General features: G+C 47.5%; 1 protein-coding gene across 1 annotated transcript in view; it reads left to right on the top strand.

Moving 5' to 3' along the window:
* The first annotated feature begins 11878 nt into the window (after positions 1-11878).
* The window catches only part of LOC122552351 (C-type lectin domain family 10 member A-like), an 18098-nt gene continuing 2941 nt past the window's right edge, over positions 11879-27035 (top strand). The window contains exons 1-3 of the mRNA XM_043695100.1: positions 11879-11888; positions 16938-17089; positions 19510-19622. Coding sequence (XP_043551035.1) covers positions 11879-11888; positions 16938-17089; positions 19510-19622 — 275 coding nt within the window. The remainder of the gene's footprint in view (positions 11889-16937; positions 17090-19509; positions 19623-27035) is intronic.

The following is a 27035-nucleotide window of genomic DNA, read 5'->3' as shown; positions in this document are numbered from 1 at the left end:
TCAGCTCTCCAGTCTCTCCTCATCAGTACATGGAGGCTTCAGTATGAGAAGATTGCTCTCTCTTCTTCTTTTCCCAAGTCTGAAACTGACTGTGGCTGACTCTTTTGATGCTAGTCAGACCTCTTGCTGAACAAACCGCAGAGAGCAGGGTTACCCAGTTATACTGACTGTCGGTTTCCCTTATCTCCCGCCAAATCTGGATTGAACCACTGAGCTGTTGTTCCTCCTCTCAGGGCTGAGTGAGCTTCCTGAGTGTTAGATGAGATTAGATTAGATTACTTACAGTGTGGAAACAGGCCCTTCGGCCCAACAAGTCCACACCGACCCGCCGAAGGGTAACCCACCCATACCCCTACATTTACCCCTTTACCTAACACTACGGGCAATTTAGCATGGCCAATTCACCTGACTTGCACATCTTTGGACTGTGGGAGGAAACCGGAGCACCCAGAGGAAACCCACACAGACACGGGGAGAACGTGCAAACTCCACACAGTCAGTCGCCTGAGGCGGGAATTGAACCCGGGTCCCTGACGCTGCGAGGCAGCAGTGCTAACCACTGTGCCACCGTGCCGCCCACTAAGGTGTGAATGGTTTTCCAATTGAAATGAGTGGGTTTCCGATAGCTTTGAGTGTCCATTATTTCTCTTAGACGGATGTAGGTTAAGGTGATGCTGATAGTGTGAAGGTCTTCCCATTCATGGCAAACGGGTTTGCATGTTGTACAATGGTGTGGAATGTTCACTATCACTCTGTCCAAGCAAATGTTGAAAAATTGAATGGTTTTGTATTTTTATAAGCTCCAGAATATCTCAGTTGTATGCTCTGCTCTTTGGTGTTAAATTGTTTTTTAGCTGAGGCATTTGTGGGGGTCTTCCTTTTACACGCTAAACCCTTGTTCCAGACAGCTTGCATATTGCCAAGTCTGTCTCAGCCTGAGGGCTCAGTGACTTTTATTTCAAATGTGACTTCCACTAAACTCATGTCCCAAGTTTAGAGGGTTTTAGTCCAGGGTATCTGATGGGACTTTTTGCCCCACCTTGCAATCCCTCTTATGTAGACTATCACTTTGGATGGGCAAAAACCATTGAGACCTCAAAACCAGCTTCACAGATAACCAAAACTAATCTGCCACCCCCTCACCTCGCTTTCCCCCGCCGCTCCGGTTCCCCGAGAAAGGTAAAATGCAAGTTTAGGAAGGGGTATAGTATATACAATCACAAACTTAACAGCAAATGTTTACATTGATCAGGCCTTATACAAAACCATCACATCATACAGTTTATACACTCCATGTCCATGGCTTGGGACTCACACTGGGGTCTCGAGGAGGTGTTTAAGTGCTGGGATCACAGTGTTTCATGTACACCCCAGTTTGAAAACCCTGACAGGTCAATCCCTGTCATAGAGTGCTCTCCACTTTTTACCATAGGGCGGGACTATTTTGAAACGGACATGTACCCATCCACGAATGACTCCAATATTCACTCGCCCCTCCAAGGGTCCCTGTGATTGTCCAGTGGGCGTCACTATCCAGTCATTCCCAGACAATGGTCTGGTCCCTGGTGGAGAAAGTGAGGTCTGCAGATGCTGGAGATCAGAGCTGAAAATGTGTTGCTGGAAAAGCGCAGCAGGTCAGGCAGCATCCAGGGAACAGGAGAATCGACGTTTCGGGCATAAGCCTCTTCCTGAAGAAGGGCTTATGCCCGAAATGTCGATTCTCCTGTTCCCTGTATGCTGCCTGACCTGGTCCCTGGTGTCCCTGCTCAGTCTCCTGAGCCACCACCAGCTACCCAGAGGGACATCCCCCCTTACAACTGAGACATACCTGTTTACCTTCCACCACCCTAACCCAGGCAGCCACTATTTTAATCCTCGGGCATGAAACGGACGCCTCCCCATAGGTGAAGCTGGCATGACTGAAGTACCAAGTCGAATTCGACCCCAGTCACCCTGGCCACTTTCCCCAGTGGAAGTAGGAGATGATTCCTTCCGTGCTGGGTGAGCCACCTCTGGTGCTGCTGCTAGGGGCTCTCCCTGCTCCGCGCATCGATAGAAAAGTGATTCCTCAGTATCACCCCGTGTCCAATGCTGACTCTGATCAGAGTGACCAGCACTAATACTCAGTCCATTTCCAAGGGTTTCATCCTGTAAGACACAATGCAAGCATTCCCAGGCTCGGCTCCCAATTACCCAAACTTAAACTTACAAAAATGACACAAAACTCCATAAGATTTGCCCAAACACTGGCACATCAAATAAAAGCAAAGTAGTTCCAAAATATACTGTAGACATAGCTCAAACTATACAGTGCCACCTGTCTCCGGGGTGGCCAGGCTAGAATCTGACCATGCTGACCCTGCTGTAGCCTCTGATTAGCCAATTCTCTGGGGACCATGGAGTCCTTGGCTTTGGGGTTCACAGGGTTCGCCACAATGCTCCCTCTTTGCTTAACAGGGGCCCTCCTGAGTCTCATACTACGGTTGGGCTGGCCTGTGCCAAGGGTGTTTTTGGCTGGCCCTAGCTCTGCGGCCAGTGGGACCGTGTCCTCCTGACAGTAGTACTGAATGGAGAGCATTCTGGCACTGCAGCACTCCCTCAGTATCACACTGGAGGGCAAGGCTGGTTTAAAGGTGAGACTACTACCCACTGAGGCACTGACCACATAGAGAACCGCAGCCACTTTAAACATTGTCTTGTCCTTAGATATCAAGACCAGCTGATCCATGTCTGTTGACACATAAACCCTGGAGACTGAACACCTCCTATCAGCAATCGCAGAAGGTGCAGCACCTGCCCCTTTATCTCTTCCATGCTCACCATCCAAGGCCCCAGACAGTCATTTCAGATTAAGCAGCGTTTCACTTGTACCTCTTTCAATTTGGTCTATTGCATTCGTTGCTCCCAATGTGGTCTCCTCTATATCGGAGAGACAAAACGCCGACTGGGTGATCGCTTTGCTGAGCACCTTCGGCCTGTACGCAATCAGGTCCCGGACCTTCCTGTGGCTTACCACTTCAACACACAATCCTGCTCCCATGCCCACATGTCTGTCCTTGGCCTGCTGCACTGTTCCAGTGAAGCTCAATGCAAACTGGAGGAACAACATCTCATCTTCCAACTAGGCACGTTACAGCCTGCCGGTGTCAACATTGAATTCAACAACTTCAGATAATTTTATTTCATTTATTTTATTTATCCTTTTTTTAATTTATTTTTTTCACTGTTCTGTACCTCTTATTTCTTGATTGTCTCTTTCTCTTGCTCCCCACTCTCTCATCACCTTTTTCCTCTCCTCTTATCCCTTTTTTTAGATTAGATTACAGTGCGGAAACAGGCCCTTCGGCCCAACAAGTCCACACCGACCCGCCGAAGCGAAACCCACCCATACCCCTACATTTACCCCTTACCTAACACTACGGGCAATGTAGCATGGCCAATTCACCTAACCTGCACATTTTTGGACTGTGGGAGGAAACCGGAGCACCCGGAGGAAACCCACGCAGACACGGGGAGAACGTGCAAACTCCACACAGTCAGTCGCCTGAGGCGAGAATTGAACCCGGGTCTCTGGCGTTGTGAGGCAGCAGTGCTAACCACCGTGCCGCCCACAAACAGTGGTAGAGGAAGTGGATATTTGTGAATGTGGCGCCAATCAAAAGCCTGCTTTGTCCTCGATAGTTGCAAGCTCCAATTGCTGGACCTACCCTCACCCATGCATGAGGGGAGTATTCCATGACATCCCTGATTTGTGCCTTGTAGATGAAGGAAACGGTTTGGAGAGTCAGGAGGTGATTTACTCCCTGCAGTGTTCCTAGTGTCTAATCTGCTCTTGCAGCCTTAATTTTTATGTGGCTAGTCCAGTTCAGCTTCTGGACCATGGTAAACCTCAGGATGTTGATAATGAGAAATGTTGGTGTAATTGAATGTCAAAAGGCTGTGGTTTCATTTTCTCATGTTAGATACAATAATTGACTAGCATTTGTATGGCTCAGATGCCTGTTCTCAGCCCAAACCTCAATAATGTGCAGGTCCAGTTGCATTTGAACATGGACAGCTTCAGAATCTGGGGAATTATGAATGGTAGCAGTCAAGGGTGGGTCACTAAGTATGTTCCAGGTTAATATAATTTTTTAACCAATATGAAATGATGGATAAGAGAGAAAAGGCAGGAAAGTGAAATCGAGGATTATCCGATCGTGCCCTTAAATCTATTGGTCTGCTCTGCCATTTCAGAGGTTAATTCAAGATGAACCACATGGCTGTAGGTCAAATCAAGTAAGAATGATAGATTTCCAGAATGAAAGAGTATGAACCAAATGGTAAACCAGATGTGTTTTCACTGTAATTGATAAAGATTACATGGCTTTTATGATTATTCCAGTTGTTTTATTCCTGAATCTTAAAAAGTGAATTCCAATTCGCCATCCATTTGAAACCATAACCCCAGCACATGATTCTGGGACCTAGATTAATTGTCCAGTAACATTACCACCACACTACTGTCTCTTTCTCTACAACACTGCTGACTTCATTTGCTCGGTGGTGAGCTCAAACAGCGGGCCTATTACCCCTAAATAAGTCAGTTTGATTCTGTGTATTAGAACACAAGTTGTACATGTGAATCTACATGTATGTAAGTATTGGTTTATTACCGATATTACATATATTACATTGTCCAGTAATATTTATTGTCTAATCAACATCATAGAATCGTGCAGCATTGACAGCAGGGAGAGATCAGGAACAGGGAATGGGACAGCAGGGAGAGATCAGGAACAGGGAATGGGACAGCAGGGAGAGATCAGGAACAGGGAATGGGACAGCAGGGAGAGATCAGGAACAGGGAATGGGACAGCAGGGAGAGATCAGGAACAGGGAATGGGACAGCAGGGAGAGATCAGGAACAGGGAATGGGACAGCAGGGAGAGATCAGGAACAGGGAATGGGACAGCAGGGAGAGATCAGGAACAGGGAATGGGACAGCAGGGAGAGATCAGGAACAGGGAATGGGACAGCAGGGAGAGATCAGGAACAGGGAATGGGACAGCAGGGAGAGATCAGGAACAGGGAATGGGACAGCAGGGAGAGATCAGGAACAGGGAATGGGACAGCAGGGAGAGATCAGGAACAGGGAATGGGACAGCAGGGAGAGATCAGGAACAGGGAATGGGACAGCAGGGAGAGATCAGGAACAGGGAATGGGACAGCAGGGAGAGATCAGGAACAGGGAATGGGACAGCAGGGAGAGATCAGGAACAGGGAATGGGACAGCAGGGAGAGATCAGGAACAGGGAATGGGACAGCAGGGAGAGATCAGGAACAGGGAATGGGACAGCAGGGAGAGATCAGGAACAGGGAATGGGACAGCAGGGAGAGATCAGGAACAGGGAATGGGACAGCAGGGAGAGATCAGGAACAGGGAATGGGACAGCAGGGAGAGATCAGGAACAGGGAATGGGACAGCAGGGAGAGATCAGGAACAGGGAATGGGACAGCAGGGAGAGATCAGGAACAGGGAATGGGACAGCAGGGAGAGATCAGGAACAGGGAATGGGACAGCAGGGAGAGATCAGGAACAGGGAATGGGACAGCAGGGAGAGATCAGGAACAGGGAATGGGACAGCAGGGAGAGATCAGGAACAGGGAATGGGACAGCAGGGAGAGATCAGGAACAGGGAATGGGACAGCAGGGAGAGATCAGGAACAGGGAATGGGACAGCAGGGAGAGATCAGGAACAGGGAATGGGACAGCAGGGAGAGATCAGGAACAGGGAATGGGACAGCAGGGAGAGATCAGGAACAGGGAATGGGACAGCAGGGAGAGATCAGGAACAGGGAATGGGACAGCAGGGAGAGATCAGGAACAGGGAATGGGACAGCAGGGAGAGATCAGGAACAGGGAATGGGACAGCAGGGAGAGATCAGGAACAGGGAATGGGACAGCAGGGAGAGATCAGGAACAGGGAATGGGACAGCAGGGAGAGATCAGGAACAGGGAATGGGACAGCAGGGAGAGATCAGGAACAGGGAATGGGACAGCAGGGAGAGATCAGGAACAGGGAATGGGACAGCAGGGAGAGATCAGGAACAGGGAATGGGACAGCAGGGAGAGATCAGGAACAGGGAATGGGACAGCAGGGAGAGATCAGGAACAGGGAATGGGACAGCAGGGAGAGATCAGGAACAGGGAATGGGACAGCAGGGAGAGATCAGGAACAGGGAATGGGACAGCAGGGAGAGATCAGGAACAGGGAATGGGACAGCAGGGAGAGATCAGGAACAGGGAATGGGACAGCAGGGAGAGATCAGGAACAGGGAATGGGACAGCAGGGAGAGATCAGGAACAGGGAATGGGACAGCAGGGAGAGATCAGGAACAGGGAATGGGACAGCAGGGAGAGATCAGGAACAGGGAATGGGACAGCAGGGAGAGATCAGGAACAGGGAATGGGACAGCAGGGAGAGATCAGGAACAGGGAATGGGACAGCAGGGAGAGATCAGGAACAGGGAATGGGACAGCAGGGAGAGATCAGGAACAGGGAATGGGACAGCAGGGAGAGATCAGGAACAGGGAATGGGACAGCAGGGAGAGATCAGGAACAGGGAATGGGACAGCAGGGAGAGATCAGGAACAGGGAATGGGACAGCAGGGAGAGATCAGGAACAGGGAATGGGACAGCAGGGAGAGATCAGGAACAGGGAATGGGACAGCAGGGAGAGATCAGGAACAGGGAATGGGACAGCAGGGAGAGATCAGGAACAGGGAATGGGACAGCAGGGAGAGATCAGGAACAGGGAATGGGACAGCAGGGAGAGATCAGGAACAGGGAATGGGACAGCAGGGAGAGATCAGGAACAGGGAATGGGACAGCAGGGAGAGATCAGGAACAGGGAATGGGACAGCAGGGAGAGATCAGGAACAGGGAATGGGACAGCAGGGAGAGATCAGGAACAGGGAATGGGACAGCAGGGAGAGATCAGGAACAGGGAATGGGACAGCAGGGAGAGATCAGGAACAGGGAATGGGACAGCAGGGAGAGATCAGGAACAGGGAATGGGACAGCAGGGAGAGATCAGGAACAGGGAATGGGACAGCAGGGAGAGATCAGGAACAGGGAATGGGACAGCAGGGAGAGATCAGGAACAGGGAATGGGACAGCAGGGAGAGATCAGGAACAGGGAATGGGACAGCAGGGAGAGATCAGGAACAGGGAATGGGACAGCAGGGAGAGATCAGGAACAGGGAATGGGACAGCAGGGAGAGATCAGGAACAGGGAATGGGACAGCAGGGAGAGATCAGGAACAGGGAATGGGACAGCAGGGAGAGATCAGGAACAGGGAATGGGACAGCAGGGAGAGATCAGGAACAGGGAATGGGACAGCAGGGAGAGATCAGGAACAGGGAATGGGACAGCAGGGAGAGATCAGGAACAGGGAATGGGACAGCAGGGAGAGATCAGGAACAGGGAATGGGACAGCAGGGAGAGATCAGGAACAGGGAATGGGACAGCAGGGAGAGATCAGGAACAGGGAATGGGACAGCAGGGAGAGATCAGGAACAGGGAATGGGACAGCAGGGAGAGATCAGGAACAGGGAATGGGACAGCAGGGAGAGATCAGGAACAGGGAATGGGACAGCAGGGAGAGATCAGGAACAGGGAATGGGACAGCAGGGAGAGATCAGGAACAGGGAATGGGACAGCAGGGAGAGATCAGGAACAGGGAATGGGACAGCAGGGAGAGATCAGGAACAGGGAATGGGACAGCAGGGAGAGATCAGGAACAGGGAATGGGACAGCAGGGAGAGATCAGGAACAGGGAATGGGACAGCAGGGAGAGATCAGGAACAGGGAATGGGACAGCAGGGAGAGATCAGGAACAGGGAATGGGACAGCAGGGAGAGATCAGGAACAGGGAATGGGACAGCAGGGAGAGATCAGGAACAGGGAATGGGACAGCAGGGAGAGATCAGGAACAGGGAATGGGACAGCAGGGAGAGATCAGGAACAGGGAATGGGACAGCAGGGAGAGATCAGGAACAGGGAATGGGACAGCAGGGAGAGATCAGGAACAGGGAATGGGACAGCAGGGAGAGATCAGGAACAGGGAATGGGACAGCAGGGAGAGATCAGGAACAGGGAATGGGACAGCAGGGAGAGATCAGGAACAGGGAATGGGACAGCAGGGAGAGATCAGGAACAGGGAATGGGACAGCAGGGAGAGATCAGGAACAGGGAATGGGACAGCAGGGAGAGATCAGGAACAGGGAATGGGACAGCAGGGAGAGATCAGGAACAGGGAATGGGACAGCAGGGAGAGATCAGGAACAGGGAATGGGACAGCAGGGAGAGATCAGGAACAGGGAATGGGACAGCAGGGAGAGATCAGGAACAGGGAATGGGACAGCAGGGAGAGATCAGGAACAGGGAATGGGACAGCAGGGAGAGATCAGGAACAGGGAATGGGACAGCAGGGAGAGATCAGGAACAGGGAATGGGACAGCAGGGAGAGATCAGGAACAGGGAATGGGACAGCAGGGAGAGATCAGGAACAGGGAATGGGACAGCAGGGAGAGATCAGGAACAGGGAATGGGACAGCAGGGAGAGATCAGGAACAGGGAATGGGACAGCAGGGAGAGATCAGGAACAGGGAATGGGACAGCAGGGAGAGATCAGGAACAGGGAATGGGACAGCAGGGAGAGATCAGGAACAGGGAATGGGACAGCAGGGAGAGATCAGGAACAGGGAATGGGACAGCAGGGAGAGATCAGGAACAGGGAATGGGACAGCAGGGAGAGATCAGGAACAGGGAATGGGACAGCAGGGAGAGATCAGGAACAGGGAATGGGACAGCAGGGAGAGATCAGGAACAGGGAATGGGACAGCAGGGAGAGATCAGGAACAGGGAATGGGACAGCAGGGAGAGATCAGGAACAGGGAATGGGACAGCAGGGAGAGATCAGGAACAGGGAATGGGACAGCAGGGAGAGATCAGGAACAGGGAATGGGACAGCAGGGAGAGATCAGGAACAGGGAATGGGACAGCAGGGAGAGATCAGGAACAGGGAATGGGACAGCAGGGAGAGATCAGGAACAGGGAATGGGACAGCAGGGAGAGATCAGGAACAGGGAATGGGACAGCAGGGAGAGATCAGGAACAGGGAATGGGACAGCAGGGAGAGATCAGGAACAGGGAATGGGACAGCAGGGAGAGATCAGGAACAGGGAATGGGACAGCAGGGAGAGATCAGGAACAGGGAATGGGACAGCAGGGAGAGATCAGGAACAGGGAATGGGACAGCAGGGAGAGATCAGGAACAGGGAATGGGACAGCAGGGAGAGATCAGGAACAGGGAATGGGACAGCAGGGAGAGATCAGGAACAGGGAATGGGACAGCAGGGAGAGATCAGGAACAGGGAATGGGACAGCAGGGAGAGATCAGGAACAGGGAATGGGACAGCAGGGAGAGATCAGGAACAGGGAATGGGACAGCAGGGAGAGATCAGGAACAGGGAATGGGACAGCAGGGAGAGATCAGGAACAGGGAATGGGACAGCAGGGAGAGATCAGGAACAGGGAATGGGACAGCAGGGAGAGATCAGGAACAGGGAATGGGACAGCAGGGAGAGATCAGGAACAGGGAATGGGACAGCAGGGAGAGATCAGGAACAGGGAATGGGACAGCAGGGAGAGATCAGGAACAGGGAATGGGACAGCAGGGAGAGATCAGGAACAGGGAATGGGACAGCAGGGAGAGATCAGGAACAGGGAATGGGACAGCAGGGAGAGATCAGGAACAGGGAATGGGACAGCAGGGAGAGATCAGGAACAGGGAATGGGACAGCAGGGAGAGATCAGGAACAGGGAATGGGACAGCAGGGAGAGATCAGGAACAGGGAATGGGACAGCAGGGAGAGATCAGGAACAGGGAATGGGACAGCAGGGAGAGATCAGGAACAGGGAATGGGACAGCAGGGAGAGATCAGGAACAGGGAATGGGACAGCAGGGAGAGATCAGGAACAGGGAATGGGACAGCAGGGAGAGATCAGGAACAGGGAATGGGACAGCAGGGAGAGATCAGGAACAGGGAATGGGACAGCAGGGAGAGATCAGGAACAGGGAATGGGACAGCAGGGAGAGATCAGGAACAGGGAATGGGACAGCAGGGAGAGATCAGGAACAGGGAATGGGACAGCAGGGAGAGATCAGGAACAGGGAATGGGACAGCAGGGAGAGATCAGGAACAGGGAATGGGACAGCAGGGAGAGATCAGGAACAGGGAATGGGACAGCAGGGAGAGATCAGGAACAGGGAATGGGACAGCAGGGAGAGATCAGGAACAGGGAGGGGACAGCAGGGAGAGATCAGGAACAGGGAGGGGACAGCAGGGAGAGATCAGGAACAGGGAGGGGACAGCAGGGAGAGATCAGGAACAGGGAGGGGACAGCAGGGAGAGATCAGGAACAGGGAGGGGACAGCAGGGAGAGATCAGGAACAGGGAGGGGACAGCAGGGAGAGATCAGGAACAGGGAGGGGACAGCAGGGAGAGATCAGGAACAGGGAGGGGACAGCAGGGAGAGATCAGGAACAGGGAGGGGACAGCAGGGAGAGATCAGGAACAGGGAGGGGACAGCAGGGAGAGATCAGGAACAGGGAGAGATCAGGAACAGGAGGGGGCAGCAGGGAGTGGAGGGCAAGGCAGGGAAAGATTCTGTGGTCCTTGTCTTCTTGTCAATCCACATTTACAAACACCAACTAGCAACTAAATGCCATGACAAGCTTAGTAGCCATACACACAGATGACAAGCACCACAAATTCAACTTGGACAGCACAGTGATCATAGGACAAGCCAAACAGAGGACAGCCAGAGAATTTCTAGAAGCGTGGCCCTCTTCCACAGACTCCATCAACATACTCATCGACCTGGGTCCAATATTCTGGCCACTACAACTAGCAACTGGAACCGGCAACCAGAAGCAATATCAACGGAACCGAATAAATTCAAGAAGGGACAGTACAGCAGCACTTCACAGGAGGTTCAGAAGCACTGAAGATGTCACCTAGACAAGGGACGAAACGTCTGCAAACCAACTTGCCAGCTCAGTGAACATACCCACACGCACAATAAAACAGGAGCAGGAATACACAGATCATTCTCTAATTGGTAGGCTGTGACTGGTGAGGTTTCACGAGTGCCCAAACTGTTCACAATGCACATCAATGATTTGGAGTTGGAGACCAAATGTAATATTTCCAAACTGTGGAAAATTCCAAAAATGGGAATGCATTTCCTGTGGAAGATGTAAACTGGCTTCAGGAAGATTTGGACAGGGCAAGAACATGGCAGCTGGAGTACAATGTGAGAAATATCAGGTTATTTAATTTAGTCGGGGAGCCAGATGTGCAGAATATTTCTTAGATGATGAGAGGTTGAAAAGTGTAGATATACAAAGGGACCTAGACATCCTTGTCACTAAACCATTCCGTCGGATTCATTCCTCCTATCGAATCGACTCAGTTTTACATGCCATCTGTATTCACCTATCAACATCTCACCTCTCCGCCCAGCTCCCCACCCATAACCTACTCCCCCCACACCCCCCACACCACCATCTGTGTTCCCCCTAACCCCATCTAAATTCCTAAAGAAGGGTTTTACCTGAAATGTCAACTTCTCCACCTCCTGATGCTGCCTGACTTGCTGTATTCTTTCCGCTTCCTGCTTGTCTGTTTTGGATTCCAGCATCTGCAGTTTTTTTTGTTTCTAACTAAATCGTTAAAAGCTAACTGGCAGGTACAGCAAGCTGTTAGTAAGGCTTATGGAATGTTAAGTCTTGCTTCAAATTGACAGAAGATTAGTTAGACCACAGATGGAGAACTGTGTGCAGTTTTGGTCTCCTTATCTCAGCCACAGAGAGTGCAATGAAGGTTTACCAGATTCTTTTCTGTGATGGCAGGGATGTTCTGTAAAGAGAGAATGGGCAAAGTGGGCCTGTATTCTCTAGACTTCCGAAGACTTAAGAGGTGATCTTATTGAAACTTACAAAATTCTTCCAAGAATAGGCAGAGTAGATACAAAGATGATTCTGCTGACTGGGGATTCTGAAATTAGATTAGATTAGATTACTTATAGTGTGGAAACAGGCCCTTCGGCCCAACAAGTCCACACCGACCCGCCGAAGCGTAACCCACCCAGACCCCTTCCCCTACACCTAACATGGCCAATTCACCTAACCTGTACATTTTTGGACTGTGGGAGGAAACCGGAGCACCCGGAGGAAACCCACGCAGACACGGGGAGAATGTGCAAACTCCATACAGACAGTCGCCTAAGGCTGGAATTGAAGCTGGGTCTCTGGTGCTGTGAGGCAGCAACGCTAACCACTGTACCACCGTGCCGCCCACAATGAGGGTACAATTTAAAATAAGGGAGATGGCATTTAAGACTGGGATGAGAAAAAGTGTATTTACCCAGAGGATTCTGAATGTTTGGAATTCTCTCCCCCAGAGAGCTATGGAAGCTCAGCCTTTGAGTATATTTAAAAATGACGGTCTGGGTTAAAGGTACTGAAGAGTTTGATCACCCGTGATTGTGCTGAACAGCGGAGTAGCCTTGATCGGCTGAATGGTCTGCTGCTATTCCTATATATACCCACAATGCTGTTAAGGATAGAGTTATAGGATATCGTCAGAGTAATACTGAAGGAACGGCGATATATTTCCACTTCATGATGGTGAGTGAGTTGGAGGGGAACTTGTAGGAGGTGGTGTTCCCATGTACCTGCTGTCCTTGACCTTCTTAGTGGGAGAGATTGTGGATTTGAAATGTGCTGTCTAAGTTGCCTCAGTGAGATGCTGCTATGCATCTTGTAGATAGTACACACTGCCTGCTACTGAGCATTTGGTAGTGCAGGGAGTGGATATGTATGAATGTGGTGCCAATCAAGTGGGTTGCTTTGTCTTGAATGATGTCATACTTCTTGAGTATTGTTGGAGCTGCACCCATCCCAACAAGTGGGGAATATTCCATCACACTTATGACCTGTGCTTGGTAGGTGGTGGACAGGCTTTGGGAAGTCAGGAGGTGAATTACAGGATTCTGACCTATTGTTGTAGTCATAATAATGGTCAGTGGTAAACCCCAGGACACTGACAACAGAGATGGTAATATCAATGAATTGTCAATAGCAGATGGCTTGACTCTCTCTTGTCGGTGATTGCCTTTGCCTGACATTAGTTTTATGTGAATGTTATTTTGCAGTTATCAATCCAACCCTGGATGTGCCTTTCTACATATAGTCATGACTGCTTTTGTATTGGAGGAGTAATGAATGGAGGAATCATGAATGGTGCTGAATGCTGTGAAATCATCAGTAAACATCTTAAATGCAGAGCTGTTGTGGAGGATAACCCAGTTACCACTGCCATTCCCAATCCCAGCTTTCAGGTTATCACACTCATGCCCAGGCCCAGTTACCAGGTTAGCTCAATCTTCCCAGACCAATTGCCAGATTAGCATTGTCATTCCTAGTCTCTATTACCAGATTACCCCAATCTTCCCAATCCATGTTACTGAGTTACCATGGTAACTCCTAGTTGGCCTACTGTGGTTTAGAGAAACAGTTGGCACCAGCTTGGGGTTTTCTTCACCCAATTCCAGCACCAACGCCATACAAACAGGAAAAGAGGCACCTACCAGGAGCTGGTCTCTTACCCACCCGTCACCCAGTTAGAGGGTTCGATAGGGTGGACAGTGAGGGCCTTTTTCCTCAGATGGTGATGGCACATACTTTAAATTGAGGGTGAAATAGGACAGATGTCAGAGGTAGTTTCTTTACCCAGAGAGTAATAGGGGTGTGGAACGCACTGCCTACAACAGTTCTAGACTCACCAACTTTAAGGGCATTTAAATGGTCATTGGATGAACATATGGATGAAAATGGAATAGTGTAGGATAGAAAGGCTTCAGGTTGGTTCCACAGGTCAGCACAACATCGAGGGCCGAAGGGCCTGTACGGTGCTGTTATGTTCTATGTTCACCTTTGCCTTTTGGGTTGGGCAACAGACGTAGTTGAAGCAAGTAGTAGTGCTGGCAGATGGGGTGAAATACAGCACCCCATTCACCCATTCTCTCTGTCACTCAATCTCGTCAGTATTCCCTGACAATTCACTAAGCTGAGTATTTGCTCACATTCAAAGTTTAGGTTGTGGGTAAGGAAGTGACCTGGGTGTAAAGCCCGTGGAGGTTTGAGTATAATGTGGGTTCCAGTGCAGGTTGGTACTGACTTGTTGAGAATATGAGTTTGAAGTAGTTTATTCAGTTATATAGATAGAGCGAAGAGGTTGGAACTGTTTGCTTCAGGGTAGACAACATTGTGAGGAGATTTGTTACCTTCTGGAATTCTGCAATCAGAGACAGGAGCAGCAAATATGGACGAAGAGCAGTGTTGCTGGAAGTCCGGTGTGTGGAATAGGATGTGGGCCCGGAGCAGTGTTGGCTGGAGGTCCGCTGTGTGGAAGAGGCTGTGGGTAGGAGCAGTGTCGGCTGGAGGTCCGGTGTGTGGAAGAGGCTGTGGGCCCGGAGCGGTGTCAGCTGGAGGTCCGGTGTGTGGAATAGGGTGTGGGCCCGGAGCAGTGTCGGCTGGAGGTCCGGTGTGTGGAAGAGGCTGTGGGCCCGGAGCAGTGTTGGCTGGAGGTCCGGTGTGTGGAAGAGGCTGTGGGCCTGAGCGGTGTCAGCTGGAGGTCCGGTGTGTGGAATAGGGTGTAGGCCTGATGAGCGGTGTCAGCTGGAGGTCCGGTGTGTGGAATAGGGTGTAGGCCTGAGCGGTGTCAGCTGGAGGTCCAGTGTGTGGAATAGGGTGTTGGCCTGAGTGGTGTCAGCTGGAGGTCCGGTGTGTGGAAGAGGGTGTAGGCCTGGAGCGGTGTCAGCTCGAGGTCCGGTGTGTGGAATAGGGTGTGGGCCCGGAGCGGTGTCAGCTGGAGGTCCGGTGTGTGGAATAGGGTGTAGGCCTGAGCGGTGTTGGCTGGAGGTCCGGTGTGTGGAAGAGGGTGTAGGCCTGGAGCGGTGTCAGCTGGAGGTCCGGTGTGTGGAATAGGGTGTAGGCCTGAGCGGTGTCAGCTGGAGGTCCGGTGTGTGGAAGAGGCTGTGGGCCCGGAGCGGTATCAGCTGGAGGTCCGGTGTGTGGAATAGGGTGTAGGCCTGGAGCGGTGTCAGCTGGAGGTCCGGTGTGTGGAATAGGGTGTGGGATGAGTGGTGTCAGCTGGAGGTCCGGTGTGTGGAATAGGGTGTAGGCCTGAAGCGGTGTCAGCTGGAGGTCCGGTGTGGGGAAAGGGGTGTGGGATGAGTGGTGTCAGCTGGAGGTCCGGTGTGTGGAATAGGGTGTGTGCCGGGAGCGGTGTCAGCTGGAGGTCCGGTGTGTGGAAGAGGGTGTAGGCCTGGAGCGGTGTCAGCTGGAGGTCCGATGTGTGGAATAGGGTGTGGGCCCGGAGCGGTGTCAGCTGGAGGTCCGTTGTGTGGAAGAGGCTGTGGGCCTGAGCGGTGTCAGCTGGAGGTCCGGTGTGTGGAAGAGGCTGTGGGCCTGAGCTCAGTTTGGTCAGAGCGAGCTGAAGTGACAGTGACGGAGATTACCTGGCATCAGTGGCATCAAGAGCAAGAAGCCAAAGGTTTCCAGGGAATGGGCCAAAGCAGAGGAGACCGGGCCCTTGCAGAAAGTGCACTTAGGAAAGACCGTTGAGCTATTACCTTTGTTCCTTTATTTTTCCACTTACTGCTAGGAAGGACTATAAAGTTAACTTCTAACTTCATTTCTTTATTTTTCCTCTCATACTAAGAACAACAGTAATATTTTACTTTTAACTTTGTTTCTCTATATTAGTACCATCATGTGAGGTGATATTATACACTTTTCACTGTATTCCTGTACATCTGTACTTGAGTACGTCTGGTAATAAAGCTTAAATCAAATTAAAATCAAGCATAAAACACTCCCTCTGGTGGATGCAGTGGAATATTGTGAATAGTTTTTGTCCCCTTATCTAAGGAAAGGTGTAATGGCATTGAAGGCAATCCAGAGATGGTTTGCTCAACCAACACCAGGTATGGAGGGAATATCTTACGGGGTGAGGTTGAATAGTTTCAGCCTATATGCACTTTATTGAAACGTACAAGATTCTCAGGAGGCTTTACAGTAGATGTGGAGAGGTTGTTTCCCATTGTGGGAGAGTCTATGCTTAGAGGGTATAATCTAAGTAAGGACTCACACATTTAAGACCCAGATGAGGAGGAATTTTTTCTCTCAGAGAGTAGTGAATCTGTGGAATCCTTTACTGCAGAGGGCTTTTGAAGCTGGGTTATTATATAGGCTGAAGGCTGATGTAGACAAATTTTTAGTCAATGAAGGAATCGAGGCTAATGAGGAAAAGGCAGTAAAGTGGTGTTGAGGATTATTAGATCAGCCATTATCTCATGAATGGCGGAGCAGACTTGACAGGCTGAATAGCCTACTTCTGTTCATACATCTAATTGTCTTGTGATCAACACCATGTGGGCACAGGTTTAAGGCAATTGGCAAACAAATCGATACAGACACTTGGAAAAGCTCATACACAGCGAGTGGTTAGGATCTAGAATGTGCTTTCTGAGAGTGTGGTAGATGTGGATTCAATCGAGGCTTTCAAAAAAGGAATTGGATCATTATGTGGAAAGGAAAAACATGGACCAAGGGCAGGCAGAAGGGATTAGTTTAATTTGGCATTATGTTCAGCACAACATCATAGATCAAAGAGCCTGTTTCTTTGCTGTACAGTTCTATGTTCTGTGTAAAGCTGCAGAGAGAAGCCGGGATAGTGACACTAAGTCCAGGACACAAATGGAGGACTGAATGGCTGCCTTCTATTCTGTAATAACTTGTATTTAATTCTCCTTCACAGGTCAGCCCCAATTCGAGTGTCCTGACCAATGGACAGAATTCCACCAAAAATGTTACTACTTTTCACCAAACACAGAAGATTGGTCAACATCGCAGAAATTCTGCTTATCGAAGATGTCCAATCTGGTTGTTATTAACAGTGCCGAGGAACAGGTTAGAATTCTTCTGGAGGTCTTTCAAAGTGACATCAATGGCCTGAGAAGTCCCTAGCAGCTGTTCCCACCCAGTCCCTCAAGGCAGATGACTCCCTAGCTCCTGGGTGTAACCAGGATTGCTACTACAGTCTTGGTGAAAGAAGGTCAGGAAAGAGGCATCTGAGGATGTCCCATATACCTACACACAGTGGAACTAATTGTCTTTGCAGATGGTTAGGACAGTCACATGTTAAATATATCAAACCCGCATGTTTCTGGGTATAATGCAGGCAGGACAGTGGGAGCAGCTGACCAACCTGCTTTCAGGATAGGCCAGTCACCTAGCTATTATAATAAGGCTCCATGCCTTAGATTCTTTCATGGGCCGTGGCATCACTATCATTGACTATCCCTAATTGCACTTGAACTGAATGGGATCCAGAGTCCATTTCAGTGGGCAATTTAGAGTCAATGACACTGCTGTATGTCTGGAGGCACATGTAGCTGGGCCAGACCAGGTAAGGATGGCCTAAAGGACACTAGTGGGCTTTTATGATAACTGACGATAGTGCTCACCATTACTGAGATTAGTTTCAATTCCATCAGCTTTTATCGTGGAATTTGAATGTACATCTTAAAACCAGTAACTCAGACATAGGTCAGACATTCCCAGACCTATTTACCACTACATCACCATCTCCTCACGTAACTCTTGCCCCAGTCTAACATTGGCTGGTTGGATTTTACAGGCCTCAGGAAGCTCTGCAGCTAATAGGAGGTGAGACTTTCTGAATGGAACAGTCAAACATATTTTAAACACTGCTTGGTGGCCAAGAAGAGCTGGTGAACTACATCCTTGATCATCTCCCCTTCCCCAAAACTTACTTCCCTCCTTCCATCACTCCCTCCCACCCTGAGTCTAGTAACGAGGGTGTGTGGGACAAGCCTGTCAAGCTGGCTTCCTGAATAGGAAACAAACTCTGCAGGGAGATATTGGTAATGTGGTAATGTCCCTGGACTAATGACCTGGAGGGGATATACGTTTAAATCCCACATTGGAGCCAAGCGGGAATTAAATTTAATTATAAACTCTGGATGTTTAAAACAGTTTTAATTAATGATGACTATGACAATTATTATTGATTGTAGTAAAAGCCTATCTGGTTCAGTATTGTCCTTTAGAGAAAAAAATCTGTCTGTTTGAAGTCACATAATGATATGATTGACACCGAATAGCTCTCGAAGAACAATTAGGGATGGGCACCAAACATTGGGAGTACCCATGATGAGCACATCCCATGAAAAGATAGATTGAGAAATGAAGCATTTCCGGACCACAACTCATTTGCCCTCTAAAAAATCCTGTCGAGATTTGGGTCTGTGCTTCTGTCTGTTGTCTATTATTGTTGACCCTCTGCGATCACAAATCCATTCACATAATGATAAATATCATTGCTCTCCCCAGCCTGTCATAAATACACAATGACAATTCCTTGTGAGTACACAAGTCAGATGTTCCAATTGTTGTCTACCCTTATCCTGTTCTTGTAGAAATATGGACTGAATCTCTGTGTGAAGTTCTCTTTGCTACTCAACGTAATGAGTGTCAATTTGAAAGTTGCTATTGATGAGGCCTCGGAAGGGTCAGCCTGAATTTAAGCTTTCATTCCTCAGGCTTCCCCAAGATCCTTATGTGCACGAGATGGCGGGCAGGAAACACATGTTCATTGATCTTAGCCTGTGTTGTACTTGCCGACTTATCAGAAAAGCAGGAAATGATATGTGTCCTTGCCCCAAGTCTAGAGCAGGTATAGGGCCCAAGGACTTAGTTCAAATCTTACTCCGAGTTTGATTTTCCAGGGAGACACTAGCTTGCCATCTGGCCGAAAGCTCAGTCTGAAGGGGACTGAGAAGCGAAAATGATAATCTAAATGAGGAATTAGAAGGAGAAGGAATGGTCACCTTAATCCACAGTAAAGGAACCTCTTTGCTCCCTAACTTCATCCTTGATTTGTGACTTTTGATCTCCCTGTGGATTAGATTAGATTAGATTACTTGTAAGTAATCTAATCTAATCTAATCCACAGTAAAGGAACCTCTTTGCTCCCTAACTTCATCCTTGATTTGTGACTTTTGATCTCCCTGTCCCTGAATCCCAACACCACACACACACACACACACAGAGTCCCCAGGCCATCGCTCACCAGTAAGTCTCAGACACTCTAATAACCTTCACACACTCATCATCCTGCAGTTTAATAAGCTCTAAGACCAAACATCCAGATCATGTCTTTCCTATACAGGCGTACTTACTTGCACAGCTGTGATCACTCACGACATCCTAATGGCTACTACCAACTTATGTGACACACTGACATAGTTTTCACGTAGTTTTGTTAAAACTGCACTTACATTGAGATTTTATTTGGACCCCCACAGGGATTTTTGAATAAAGGAATTGAATCAAATCGACACTGGATTGGACTCAACGAGACAAATAACATGGATAATTGGGGTTGGGTGGATGGAACACAATATAATACTACATTCAAGTAAGTAAGCTTTTTATACACTCAGTCTTTGTGTTAAAATGGCCTGCATGTTCTCTTTCTGTAAAGCTCTATGATGCTAAGCTGTGTACATCAAACAGAAAGCAGCTTTTGGCAGTCAGTTCCCAATGTCATTTGGTTTTGGCCATGTCCAGTATCCAAGCCATGCATTTCCTCACCCCCCACCAAGTTCTACTAAGAGCAACTGAAACTGGAACTGGAGTACATGATGTGGACAGGCTGGTGTTGGACTGGGGTGAACAAAGTCAGAAATCACACAACACCAAGTCATAGTCCAATAAGTTTATTTGAAATCACAAGCTTTCGGAGCGCTGCTCCTTCGTCGAGATTTCATTTGATGAAGAAGTAGCGCTATGAAAGCTTGTGATTTCAAATAAACCATTGCTGGACAATAACCTGGTGTCATGTGACTTCTGACATTGTAGCTGGAGTAGATCATTCCGCCCATCGAACCTGCTACACTAATCAATATGATCACACCTGACCCTGGGTTCAACCGTTGCCTGCTCGCTCACTGATAGCCCGAGACATCAAAGATCTGTCAATCCCAGTCTTCAATATATTCAACAGTGGAGCATCCACAACCCTTTGAGGGAGAGAATTCCAAAAATTCAGAAGCCTCTGAGTGAAGCAATTTCTCCTCATCTCAGTCCCAAGCAATTGCCCTTCTCCTGACACTTGTGCAGCTGTCATCTCCTCCAACCCTCATCTCCGGGGGGACCAGGTTTGCTAGTGCTTCAAGGGAGGGTTTAAAACTAGATTGGCAGGGGATGGGATCCCCAACAGCAGGAGGGCAAGTGCAAGGCTGGAAGGAGACACAGTAATCAGAAACTGTAAAGAGAAGAGAGAGGTCAGGCTGGAACATGACAGGGAGCAAGGAGCGCCTGTTGGATTAAACTGCATCAATGCAAGAGGTCTGACAGGTAAGGCTGATGAACTCAGGATGTGGATAGGTATGTGGGACTGAGATATTATAGAAACATGGCTAAGGGAGGGACAGGACTGGCAGCTTAATGTGCCAGGGTACAGGTGCTTTAGGCAGAACAGAGGTGGTGGAAAGAGAGGACGGGGAGTTGTATTTTTGATTAAGGTGAGTGTCACAGCAGTAATCGGAGATGAAATGATTGAAGTATCATCCAGTCAGGCTTTGTGGGTGGAACTAAGAAATAAAAAGGGGATGATGACGTTATTGGGGTTGTACTATCAGCCCCCAAATAGTCAACAGGAATGAGAGGAACAAGTATGCAGGGAGACTGGGGAGATTTCCAGGAGCAATAGAATTGTCATAGTAGGGAATTTTAATTTTCCAAACATAGACTGGGATTGCTGGGGTGTTAAGGGTTTAGCTGGGGTGGAATTTGTTAAGTGCACTGAGGAAAGTTTCCTCAAGGTCCTACTCGGAAAGGGGAACACTTGACCTACTCTTGGGAAATAGGGCAGGATAGGTGATAGGTGACAGTGGGGGAGCACTTTGGAACCAGTCAGCATAGTTCCATTAATTCTAAAACAGATATGGAGAGGGACAAAACTGGTCCACAGATTCAAGTTCTAAACTGGGGCAAGGTGAATTTTCATGGAATTATACAGGAGCTTCAAGGGGTTGATTGCAGGCAAAGGGACCACCAGCAAGTGGGAGGCCTTTAAAAGTTATGACATGGGGTAAACCACTCCACGAATTTAAACCAGCAACACAGATAAAATTTACCCCGTGCTGTAATCTGTTAAAATTTGAGAGGCAAAGAATTATCCCAAAAGTCACTATTTAAAGTAAAAACTAACAACTTTATTCTTTAAGTCTAACAGAGAATATTAACTAACAACTATTTACAACTCCTTTCTCTTAAACCTATCTTTTACCTCCCCCTCTACAATACTAATCCAATAACAAAATCCTGATTACGATTTACAAAAAAAAAATCACGTTTCAAAACCAGTCAGCTTTGTTGAGTTTCCTCTGTAGATTTTTCTGTGTTCTTTTCTGCTTCTTAGTGATTCTGCTTCACAGATCTTTGATAGATAAAGGTACCTTTTAGAGAGCAGATCTGCTGACAGTCTGTACTAGTTGGTGGCTTGCTGCTCTTTGCCACTTGGCTAACTCATAGAGTCATAGAGATGTACAGCATAGAAACAGACCTTTCGGTCCAACCCGTCCATGCCGACCAGATATGGCTAGTTCACAATGTCCAGTTTTATACCTCGTAACATCGGATCGTTTCATTGGTTTTAATATTGTCAAAATACTAAATTCAAACTTGATAGGAGTTTGGTGTCTTGGGGCATAATTTAAACTGATTGGCCGAATTTGTATTTGTTTTTGTCTCATAGCAATCCAGCTATTGTTAGCTGTTCAACCAAATATTACATTTTAAATTTTCCAGCACTCTGTGTGTTTGCTAAGTCCTTGCCAGCCTTTCAACTCTCTTAAAGGTACATTACACCTCAACTTAATAACAATATTAAAGGAAAAAGAATACTACAGAGAGAATAGTACCCCTCAAGGACCAAAGTGGACATGTACGTGTTGAACCGCAAGAGATGGGTTAGGTTCTCAATGAATATTTCTCCTCTGTGTTTACCATGGAGACAGACATGAAGACTTGGGAAGGTTAGTGGTCTATCTTGGGGACATCCATATCACAGTAGAGGAGGTGTTAAATATATTAGAATGTATGAAGGTGAATAAATCTCCTGGTCCTGGTCAGATATATCCAAAAAAACTGTCAGAGGCTAGAGAAGAAATTGCAGAGGTCCTGGCTAATATTTTTGCATCAATGTGAGCCATGAGTGAGGTCCTGGAAGACTGGAGGGTAGTGAATGTTGTGCCCTTATTCAAGAGGGGGCTACAAAGAAAAACCTGGGAACTATAGACAGTAAGTTTAACATCTGTGGCTGGTAACCTACTTGAGAAAATTTTGAGAGATAAGATACTTGTGTATTTGGAAAGATAGGGTTTGATTAGGAATAGTCAGCATGGCTTTGTGAATGGATGATCATGCCTCACAACTTTGTTAGAGTTCTTTGATGAAGTGACCAAAAAGGTTGACGAGGGCAGAGCAGCAGACATTGTCTATATGGATATCAGTAAGGCCTTTGATAAGGTTCCATATGATAGGTGGCTCTGGAAGGTTAGATCAGATGGAATCCAGTGGGAGCTGGCAAATTGGATACACAATTGGCTTGATGGCAGGAAGCAGAGGGTAATAGTGGAAGGATGTTTGTTGGACTGGAGACCTGTGACTAGTGGAGTGCCTCAGGGGGCGGTGCTAGGCCCACTGCTGTTTGTTATCGATATCAATGATTTGAATGATTAGTAAGTTTGCAGATGACACAAAAATAGGTGGTATCATGGACAGTGAGGAAAGTGATCAGGAATTGCAGTACATTGATCAGCTGGGGAAAGTGGGCTGAGAAATGGCAAAGGGAGTTTAATAGAGATAAGTGTGAGTTCTTGCATTTTGGAAAGTCAAATCAAAGTAGGAGTTTCATGGTGAATGATGGGGCCTTAAGAAGTGTTGTGGAACAGAGGGACCTTGGAGTTGAGGTGCACAGTTCTCTGAAAGTGGAATCCCAGGTAGACAGGGCAGTGAAGAAGGCTTTTGGCACACTGGCCTTCATCAGTCAGGGCAGTGAGTATAGACGTTGGGAAGTTATGTTGCAGTTGGACTGGACATTGGTGAGGATGCACTTGAAGTATTGTGTTCAGTTTTGGTCACCTTGCTACAATGAGGATGTTATTAAACTGGAAAGGGTGCAGAAGAAATTTACAAGGATGTTGCCAGGAGTCAAGAGTCTGAGTGCAAGGGTGAGGTTGGACAAGCTTTGTTTAGAGCATAGGAGATTGAGGGGTGAATCTTATAGAACTGTATAAGAACATGAGAGGGTGAATGCACTCAGTTTTTTTTCCCAGGGTTGGGGAATCGAGGACTAGACGGCATCAGTTTAAGGTTAGAGGGGAAAGAATAAAAGGAAACCTGAGGGGCAACTTTTTTTATGCAGAGGGGGGTACGCATATGGAATGAGCTGCCAGCAGAAGTGATTGATGTAGGTACATTAACAACATTTAAAAGGCATTTGGATCAATACATGGATAGGCAAGGTTTAGAAGGATACGGGCCAAGTGTAAGGAAATGGGGTTAGTGTGGATGTACATTTTGGTCAGCATGGACCAGTGTGGGCCGCAGGGCCTGTCTCTGTGCTGTAGGACTCTATGACTCTAATCCTGGCCCCTGAAACCGCCTGGATTTCAATCCATAGATTATTTACAGCGATGAAAGACATACCTTTTGAGCAGTTTAGGTCTATACTTGCTGGAGTTGAGAAGAATGGGAGGAGATCTAACTGACGTATATAAGATGCTAAAAGAGATTGATAAGGTAGATGTAGAGCAGTTGTTTCTCTTTGTGGGGCAACCCAGAATGAGAGGTCATAGTTTTCAGCTAAAGGAGGAGCAGATTTAAAACAGAGATGAGGGAGAGTTACTTTTCTCAAAGGGCTCTGGATGTGGTGGGTGCTGGAACATTGAATAAATTTAAGGAGGAGATAGGCAGATTTTTAAGTACTGATGGATAAAGGAATTTGGGAAGTGGACAGGAAAGTGAAGTTGGGGCTAAAATGAGATCAGCCATGATTATGTTAAATGGCAGAGCAGGCTCAAAGGGCTGAATGGCCTATTCCTGCTCCTAATTCTTATAAGTGTTTGTGGGTGTTTCTTCAGCTTCCTGGGACTTAAGCTTGGAGTTCCCTCTGTAGCCTGTATGTCTCTCGACCTTAGATTATCACTTTTTGAAAGAGCTTTCTAATGCCTCTGTGTGTACCTTGCCAATGAATTCCATTTGATAATGCCCTTGTGAAATCTCTTGGATATTTTACTCCTTATGGTTAGTGCCATTGTTCATAAATCACTGTAAATTAGCATTCAAATAGAACAAGCAGTTCTGAAGATAAATGACATGTTAGCCTTTATCATAAGATGACTTAATATAAGATTAAGCAATTCTTGCTTCGAGTGTATCAAACATTGGTGAGGCAGCCCTTGGGGTATTGTGCACAGTTCTGGTCCATTTCCTCAAGAAGGAAGGGACTTATCTACTCAAGAGGAATGTAGCAGAGGCCAAGCAGACTGATTCCTGGAATGATGGGACTGTCCTGTGATTTGATTTGATTTGATTTGATTTATTACTGTCACATACCAAAATACAATGAAAAGTATTGTTTTGCCTGCTATGAGGAGAGATTGCGGAGATTAGACCTGTATTCCTAGAAAAACTAATCTTAAAGTGTTGGACAGAGTTGATGCAGAAAGGATGTTTCCTGTGAGTGTAATGTGTAGAAACAGTAAACAATCTCAGAACAAGGGATTGGCCATTTAGGACTGAGACTGGGAGGAATTTCTTTACTTAAGGGGGGGTGAATTGTTTCGAATTTTCAACTGCAAAGGCCAGTAGAGGCACAGCCACTGAGTGTGTTCAAGAAAGAGACTAATCGATTTCAGTTATTAATAATATCAGAGTGCAGGGATAATGTCGGAATGTGGTGTTGAGGTTAATGTCCGGCTGCAAGCTAGAATGGTAGATCAAGGAACTGAATGGCCAATACCTGCACTTCTGTTCCTAACGACATTAATGGCATTATATTAATGTAAATTGCTGATCTGAGCCACATCCTGCTGAAATTTGGGAGGTACACATCTAAAATCAAGAGAAACCTAGTACAGGCCAGCTCCCCAAGCAGGAAGCCCAGTGAGTCAGATGGAATGCTCCTGTCCAATGTAGCACCAATCACCCATCCCAGTACACTCCTGAAGGAGTATGTATTTCACTCACAACCCCAAGTTGTCCTCTCAGGTGGACGTCTTTCTGTTGTCCTGAATAACATGTTTTTATTCCTTCACGGGGTGTAGGCATCACTGGCAAAGCCAGCATTTGTTGCCCATCCTTAATTGCCCTTGACTGGCATTTCAGAGGCCAGTTAAGATTCACGAGAGTCACATTTAGGCCAGACCAGGTAAAGATGGCAGATTTCCTTCCTGAACTGACATGAGTGAACCTATTTACAACAAACAATGCTAGTTTCGCAACATTATTTTAAATACTCCAGATATCTGAATTGACTTTAAATTCTACCAGCTGTCACAGTGTGAAATCATTGAGTCATGCAGCACAGAAACAGACCCTTCGTTCCAACCAGTCCATGCTGACCATAATCCCAAACTAAACTAGTCCTGCCTGCCTGCACTTGGCCAATATCCACCCTAACATTTCTCGTTCATGTGCTTATCCAAACAGTCTTTAAATGTTGTAACCGTACCCGCATCCACCACTTCCTCTGGAAGTTCATTGAACACACGAACCACTCCCTGTGTAAAAATAGTTGTGTCTCATGTGTTATTTAAATCTTTCTCCCCTAACTTTAAAATTATACTGTCTAATCTTGAAATGTCCCACCCTAGAAGACTATACCTCTCATGATTTATTAAACCTCTATAAGGTCACCCCTCAAACTCCTTCATTCCTATGGAAAAGGTCCCAGCTTATCCAGCCCCTCCTCATCACTCAAACTCTCCATTCTGAGCAACATCCTGGGAAATCTCTTCTGCATCCACTCCAACTTAATACCATCCTTCCTATAACGGGGTAACCAGAACTGGACACAGACTCTAGAAGATGCCTCAACAACATGTACAAATTCTACATGATGTCCTACCTCCTGTACTCAAAGATCTGAGCAATCAAGACAAGCCTGCTAAATGCCTTCTTAACCACCCTATCTATATGTGAAGCAAACAATTATGTACCTGCACTCCAAAGTCTCTCTTTTCTATAACATGACGTAAGGCCTTACTTTGAATTATATAAGCCGTGCCCTTATTTGTTTCACCAAAATGTAATACTTCACATTTATCCAAATCAAACTTCATCTGCCACTCTTCAGCCCATTGATCCAATTGATCAAGATCTCTTTGTAATCATAGATAACCTGATTAGGGATAGTCAACATGGCTTTGTGCGTGGGAAATCATGTCTCACAAACTTGGTTGAGTTTCTTGAGGAAGTAACAAAGAAGATTGATGAGGGCAGAGCAGTAGATGTGACCTATATGGACTTCAGTAAGGCATTCGACAAGGTTCCCCATGGGAGACTGATTTGCAAGGTTAGATCTCATGGAATACAGGGAGAACTAGCCATTTGGATACAGAACTGGTGCAAAGGTAGAAGACAGAGGGTGGAGATGGAGGGTTGTTTTTCAGACTGGAGGCCTGTGACCAGTGGAGTGCAACAAGGATTGGTGCTGGGTCCTCTACTTTTTGTCATTTTCATAAATGATTTGGATGCGAGCATAGGAGGTACAGTTAGTAAGTTTGCAGATGACACCAAAATTGGAGGTATAGTGGACAGC

The sequence above is a fragment of the Chiloscyllium plagiosum genome, chromosome 8 (assembly GCF_004010195.1).
Source record: "Chiloscyllium plagiosum isolate BGI_BamShark_2017 chromosome 8, ASM401019v2, whole genome shotgun sequence".
Lineage (NCBI taxonomy): Eukaryota > Metazoa > Chordata > Chondrichthyes > Orectolobiformes > Hemiscylliidae > Chiloscyllium > Chiloscyllium plagiosum.
Note: the sequence above shows the minus strand (reverse complement) of the source record. Positions and strands in the feature narration are given on the sequence as shown.